Source organism: Brassica oleracea, chromosome C4 (genome assembly GCF_000695525.1).
Source record: "Brassica oleracea var. oleracea cultivar TO1000 chromosome C4, BOL, whole genome shotgun sequence".
Lineage (NCBI taxonomy): Eukaryota > Viridiplantae > Streptophyta > Magnoliopsida > Brassicales > Brassicaceae > Brassica > Brassica oleracea.
This window is the reverse complement of record NC_027751.1, coordinates 31,243,650-31,251,366: the sequence shown is the minus strand read 5'-3', so window position 1 is coordinate 31,251,366 and position 7,717 is coordinate 31,243,650. Positions and strand designations below refer to the sequence as shown.

The following is a 7,717-nucleotide window of genomic DNA, read 5'->3' as shown; positions in this document are numbered from 1 at the left end:
GACAAGTTGTCCAAAAGAGCAAGAGCTTAAAGAAGATTTCCTTTTTTAGCACACTCCTTCGGTGGCTTATTTGCCAGACATGCTGTTGCCGTTCTTTATTCAGCAGCAGTGTCACAAGCCAGTGATGGTGCTGGTCTATCTAACTCTGGGAACTCACATCTTCCGCGAGGTAGCCTTGCTGGGCTCGAGCCGATGAATTTCATTACCTTGGCAACACCTCATCTAGGAGTGGGAGGCAGAAAGCAGGTTCTATACATTTCCTGTTATAATAATTGGAACTCATCAATTGTTTAGTATGAATGTTAAAACGGTAGTTCTTTGGTCCCTCCCATTTTTGGAATTATGAGACTGATCATAGAGGAAATTGTAGTGTCCGCTCTAGCTCAACCCCCATAGCGATTTCTGAGTAAAAAGAAAACAAAATTTTCTTTGCGGTTAAGATCTCGCTAAAAAAAAATTAAAATGGAACAATTGTTTGTAGAGATTCAGTAGAGATGTTTCTGGTAGTTCATATAATTTTAATAATTTTTTTTTAAGAAATCTTAATTAAAAAATTCCCAGTGGACCACTTAAAATAGGAGTTTCTTAACTAAAGTTGTTCCTTTTATTAATTAAAGAGTCATTAGAAAACTCATTAGGAGTGATAGGGATAATGCTCTAACAAAAAGAACTTTATAATATTTTTATGTCGTGGTATTGGGTTGGGTTAGCTTGGCTAAGATAAACTTACATCAGGCCCAACTGTAACTTACATCAGGCCCAACTGTTTCGACCAACACTATATCAAGAGATAACTCCTATGTCGATCCTTGACAAACAAAGTGGCCTGCTTATCATGTTCATGTCCGTAAAGAGCAGATCTACGTGTCAACTCCAATGAAGATAAGTGGGATCCACACGAATCGAATCCTTCGTCCACTTCACAATCCGATCCTCTCTCCACCTCCAAAAACAAAACTTATAATAGCCATTTTTCTCCAAACACAAACTCAGAAAAATGGCAGCAACCGCCGGAGCAACACCGTCGTCTCATCTTCTTCTCTCAAGCTCTCGCCATGTGGCGGCCTCACCTCAGCCACGAATCCTTTTCCCATCTCTGAGCGGGAAACGAGTAGCAGTTGGGAAAAACCATCATGCTACTGGAGTGAGGTGTATGGCGGTTGCGGCGGATGCTACGGCGGAGACTAAACCGGCTGCAAAGAAAAAGAGTGGGTATGAGCTTCAAACACTGACGAGCTGGTTGCTGAGACAGGAGATGAAAGGGGAGATAGATACAGAGCTGACGATAGTGATGTCGAGCATAGCGATGGCTTGTAAGCAGATCGCTTCGTTAGTTCAGCGGGCTGGAATCTCTAATCTGACGGGCGTTCAAGGAGCTGTTAACATTCAGGGAGAGGATCAGAAAAAGCTTGACGTCGTCTCCAACGAGGTCAAATATTTATTCATATATACACGTGTCTGAATATTCTTTAAGGCAATGACTTTTGGAATCATAACGTTTTATATGCAACCATGCAGAATCCTTTACACCAATGAACAAAAACAATTCACACGTTTTCTATTGGATCAATAAATAAATTGATGGAACCCAAAGACTTAGAAACACTTTTACTGCAATTTTCTTTTCATATCCCTTACTCACAATACATCGATATCTATAAATATAGAAGAAGACAAAGTAACTACCCATTACTATCACACATCACTAATGGAAGACAATTCCATTAACTTAGGAACAATTATAATATCACGTCTTCTTACTCCAAACCATTGGTTTACTTTGGTTAACCATTTGACTCTCATCAATACTCCACCCTCTAAAAGAACTTTGTCCCCAAAGTTCATACCAATCTTAGAGAACAGCTTCTCCATGATCCTAACTTTTCCACGATCAAATGGCCGTTTTCTATTGATAACATCTTGGCATGCTAGAGACAAGACCACCTTCACACAACTACAAAGCACATGTGATGAAAGTCGTAACCTCCACTGTAAGAAACAAGATCGAGGTAGATGACCATGTTCTGGAGGTTTTGTAGACCTAACTTCAGTTCTTGGCTTAGACGAGTTAGATCGGCTATGCCTTCTTTGTTTTCTGGCCTGAGCAGAGAGATGTTGACGTCTAACCAGAACCGGTCGAGCTTGTTGATGTTTCCGTGATGACGTTGCAGATCGTTTGAGTGGTAAAGTCGCCTGTCGAGTTGATTTCTCATGAATCTGCTTATCCGTTGCGACCTTCACAATATGTTTAGCCGGTTGGGTTGATCTCTTCACCCTTCTCACCGTCTTTGCCGTCTCCATCTCCGTCTTCCACGTCCTCATCTCCGTCTTAGCCGGTTGAGATGCAGTATCACCATTGGCTCTTCCATCACGAGTGTTCATCTTTGTCTTCCACGTCTCCATCTTCTGACGCCAAGTTGATGCGTGATCCTCCCAATATTGTGCTATCTTATTCAGCTCTTCACGTATCTCATCATGCATTTTGCTGAGGAGATTGATCTTGAATTCTTCAATGCACTCTCGTGTGCTTCCCATTTCTTATATAACAAGTTCTTTTTTTTGGATAAAGAAGTTTTGATACCACAAATTGTGGTCCAAATCAAAACAAGGATAGGAGTTTCTGATACCACAAAGTGGTCCGGATCAGAAACGAAAATGTGCTTTGATGCCAATGAAGGCCCCTCTTCAAAGCTAAGAGAATTTGCTCTGATACCAAATGATGGAACCCAAAGACTTAGAAACACTTTTACTGCAATTTTCTTTTCATATCCCTTACTCACAATACATCGATATCTATAAATATAGAAGAAGACAAAGTAACTACCCATTACTATCACACATCACTAATGGAAGACAATTCCATTAACTTAGGAACAATTATAATATCACGTCTTCTTACTCCAAACCATTGGTTTACTTTGGTTAACCATTTGACTCTCATCATAAATATATTTAACTACATATATACACATACATGTAGAAGCTAATTAGTGGAAACACTTCAAGTTCTTGTCCCTCCAAAAATCATTTTAGGTTTTGATTAGAACATTTTCCCAGCCTTATTTTATTTCTCACTCAGAAATATAACACTACAAGAAAACATCAAGGATTCTGAGGGAAAAAATCGTCGGAATTTCGTCGGAATATCGTTATTCCGACGCAATTCCGACGAAATACGTCGTCGGAAATAATTCTTCGGAATTTCTTTTTTCCTCTGAAATCCCTCGGAATTTTCCGACGGAATTCCGAGGAAATAAATTTCCGAGGAAATTCCGAGGATCCCTTGTTTGTCGGAAAAGTCCTCGGAATATACCGAGGTAGAACTTCGTCGGGATAATTCCTCGGAAGTTCATCGATCGATGCGTGTTTGGACATATATACATCGATCGATAGGAGTATACCGACGGACTTTTTCCTCGGTTTATTCCGAGGAACTGTTCCCTCGGTATATTCCGAGGGATCCGTTCCTCGGAATTTTCCGAGGGAGTTGTCCCTCGGAAAATTCCGAGGGAAATGTCCCTCGCTATATTTTTAAAAAAAAACGGATCGATCGATGCGTTTTTGTTCAAAAACGCATCGATCGATGTAGTGAAAAATATAATTAATTTCCTCGAAATGTAAAAAATATTAATTTTTTTGAAAAAATAAAATTTCTGAAATTTAAATTCGAAAATATGAAATTAAAAGTAAAATTGAAATCATACTAATTAATATTCAAAGTTTCACAAATAAAAATAAAACATTCCGAGATTGGGGAAAAAAAAACTACGGGTCTGGCACGTCCGGGAACACCTCGTTCGGGTACATCCTCTGCATCATCTCCATCATTTGCTGGTTCAGCCTCCTCTGTGCCTCATAGCCCGCCTGTTGAGCCGCCATCTGGGTCTCCAACAAAGATATGCGATCATCCTTGTCCTTCAACTGAGCCGTAAGTACTTCTGGATCAACAAAGGGCAGTGGTGCAGAAGAAGGGGGAACCGACCGGGTGCGACGACCCAAACCGAACAAACGTCCCTTCTCCTTTGGAACCGACTGAATAGAAAAAAGCCAAATTTAGAAATTTAAACCAAGAAATAAATGAATTGAACTTTTAAAAACAAAGAACTTACGGATTCAACGATTTCGTTGATTCGAAACCGGGACAAGTTGGTCGAAGCCGTCGAAGCGTCATCCTCGGTTTGAAGCTGAGACACTTCGTCTACCACCTGAGTTTGGACCAGGTCGACCACGTCCCTCACAAGACCGTCATCAATCTGGCCGGTCTTCTTGTTGGTATACGCCATCCTCATTAGGGCGAGATCATCAACCGGCTCGCCATCATTTTCTTCCGCCTTGAAAAAAAACATAAAATTAAAGAAACATTAGAAATTAGAAGAAATGCACAATAAATTTAAATTCTGAAACTCAAATAATTGAAGAAAAAACGGTTGAACTTACCATGCGATCTCCGAGAGTGGCAATAGATTGAGCACCCAAGTTATGCTTGTAGATGCCCTTCCCTTTACGGTCGCTCCTGCGGTTGGTGGAGTTGGTGGAAGAAGTTTCTTTCGTCTCCTCCTTATCCCAATGCGCACACAACTCCTTCCAGACCGTGTCGTTCATCGACTTTGGGACCTTTATTTAATAAATTAAAAAATAGTTTAATAAATTAAAAAATTGTTTAATAAATTAAATCGAACCTTATTGATTTCCCACTTCTTCTTCCACTCGTGGATCTGCTTCCCATAGTTGTCCATAACTTTATGGACAAAGTGGTGATAGATAAAGAGCGTCTCATCGGAATTACAGTTGAACTCTTGCTGAAAAAAAAACACAATTAGTAGAAAATTTATATTAAAGATTAAAAATATAAGTAAAAAATTAGAATACTTACCGCAAACTGACGAAACCACAGAACCTGCTTGTCGGTTGGGAAGTGAGTGAAAGTCGGATGTCCACTGTCGAGGGCCGAGTACATCATACGGTTGATCCATGCGCTGATCCCGTTCCCGGATCGGTTGAAAGACCTCTGCGGACTATTTGGATTGAGTGCGGGGGAGAGGACATATGGTCTTTATTGGACTTCAGAGCTGTTGAACTTCTGGGAAACGATTGGCACAGGGGTTTGCAGTTGGTGAGCAAATATGTTTGCAAATTGTTAAAATAAAAATTTGTAAGCTCATTTATTTACCTCTCATATTGAAGAACGTCTTCGCAGTTGGTGAGCAAATATGTTTGCAAATGACTGCGCTCCTTCTCAGTAAGTCGACGGTCCTTTGGTTTTCCGCTAAGTCGTCCAACGTCTGTGAAAATGTCTGGAACCGTAACATGATATGTTGCCCGTTCGCCTCTATCATCATGCCGAGCAGGTCTTCTGTTTTTGGTCTGAACTTCTGCTGGAAAGTAGTACTCGGCAAAGTTTGAAGTTTCTTCATTGATCATCTGTGCGACTATAGAACCTTCCACCCTACTTAAATTTTTCACCATCTTCTTCAAATGGAACATATACCGCTCATACAGATACATCCATCTATACTGCACAGGACCACCAAGTTCCAATTCTCTTGCCAGGTGAATAACAAGATGCTCCATAACATCAAAAAATGAGGGAGGAAATATCTTCTCAAGGTTGCACTGAATCACGGCTATGTTAGTCTTCAAATTTTCAATACCTTCAAGAGTCACTGATCTCGTGCATAAATCACGGAAGAAACCACTTATCCCTGCAATTGCTTCATGAACATTTCGTGGTAATAGTTCCTTGAAGGCGAACGGAAGGAGGCGCTGCATCATTACATGGCAATCGTGGCTTTTCAAGCCAGAAAACTTTACTTCCTTTCTGTCGATACAGTTACGCAAATTTGATGCGTAACCGTCTGGAAATTCCACATCGTTTGAAATCCAATCAAAGAACGCATCTTTTCCCGCTGCATCAAGTCGGTATATGGGAAAAGGAGCCCTACCATTCTCATCAACATGAAGTTCTGAACGAGCACATATATCGACTAAATCCAGTCTTGACTTCAAATTATCCTTTGTTTTACCTTGAACATTAAGGATCGTGTTCATGAGATTGTCAAAAAAGTTCTTCTCAATATGCATGACATCTAAATTATGCCTTAGCAGATGATCCTCCCAGTATGGCAGATCCCAGAAAATACTTTTTTTGTGCCAGTTATGTAGTTCTCCAACAGCATCTACCGGAAAACGCTCATGTCCACCGACTTCTGGCGTCCTTTCTGCACCAAAATCTCTTAGTTGTATCTTCAAATCTTTCCCACAAATTTCCGGAGGTGGACTGTCAAACACCCTCTTGTTCTTCGTAAACAAATTCCTACTCCTACGATATGGATGATCAGGTGGTAGGAATCTCCTGTGACAGTCAAACCAACACGTTTTCCTTCCGTGTTTTAGTTGGAAAGCATCAGTGTTATCTTGAAAATATGGACATGATAGCCTTCCATGCGTTGTCCATCCAGACAACATACCATATGCTGGAAAATCACTTATTGTCCACATTAGTACTGCCCGCATTTGAAAGTTTTCTTTACACGAAACATCGTATGTTTCAGCACCTTGAGCCCATAGTTGTTGCAACTCATATATTAGTGGCTGAAGAAACACATCAAGTGATCTCTTAGGATGCTCTGGTCCGGGAACGAGAATCGAGAGAAACAAAAACTCTCGTCGCAAGCACAAGTTTGGGGGGAGGTTGTATGGTGTAAGAATGACGGGCCATAGAGAATACTGTCTTCCACTCTTGCCAAACGGACTGAAACCATCAGTACATAATCCAAGGTAGACATTTCTTCTCTCATACGCAAAGTCGGGATACTTTGATTGGAAATGCTTCCACGCTTTTGCATCTGAAGGATGTCTGATCTCACCATCTGTTGAGTGCTCCGCATGCCATCTCATTGGTTGCGCTGTGCGTTCAGACAGATACAACCTCTGCAACCTTTCCGTCAAAGGAAAATACCACATCCTTTTATATGGCACTGGAACTCTTCCAATTGTATCTTTATAACGAGGCTTTCCACAAAATTTGCATGTAACACGTTGTTCATCCGCCCTCTAATAAATCATGCAGTTGTCGCTGCATACATCTATTACCTGATACGATAAACCAAGACCAGCTACGAGTTTCTAAACCTCGTAGTATGAACCAGGAGCTACATTATCCTCGGGTAAAATACCTTTTACAAAATCAGCAATCGCATCCACACAGTCTTCAGCCAAATTATAATCTGTTTTAATGCCCATCAATCTTGTAGCAGATGATAAAGCTGAATGACCATCTCTGCAACCTTCGTACAATGGTTGCTTTCCAGCATCCAACATATCATAAAATCTCCTAGCTTCTGCATTGGGTAAATCTTCCCCTCTAAAATGATCATTTACCATATGCTCAGTACCTACACCATAATCTACATCCGTTCTAATTGGTTCTTCTAATCTAACCGCTGGCTAAGGTTCGCTAGTACTACCATGTTCATAATCAGTTTCCCCATGATGATACCAAATTTTGTAACTTCGTGTAAACCCACTCAAATATAGATGAGTCCAAACATCCCACTCTTTAATAACCTTTCTATTTTTACAATTAGAGCAAGGACATCTTAACATACCTGTTTTTGCTTCCGGTTGTCGGTGAACTAACCCCATGAATTCGGTTATACCTCGTTGGTATTCTTCCGTAAGCAATCTCGTGTTCGGATCCAAATGAGGTCAATCGATC

The 7,717-nt window shown here is 40.6% G+C and overlaps 1 protein-coding gene across 1 annotated transcript in view; it reads left to right on the top strand.

The window, feature by feature from the left end:
• The first annotated feature begins 956 nt into the window (after window positions 1-956).
• The window catches only part of LOC106342173 (fructose-1,6-bisphosphatase, chloroplastic), an 8,429-nt gene continuing 1,668 nt past the window's right edge, over window positions 957-7,717 (top strand). Inside the window, exon 1 of the mRNA XM_013781034.1 lies at window positions 957-1,429. Within this exon, the coding sequence (XP_013636488.1) occupies window positions 998-1,429 (432 nt within the window). The 5' untranslated portion in view covers window positions 957-997. The remainder of the gene's footprint in view (window positions 1,430-7,717) is intronic.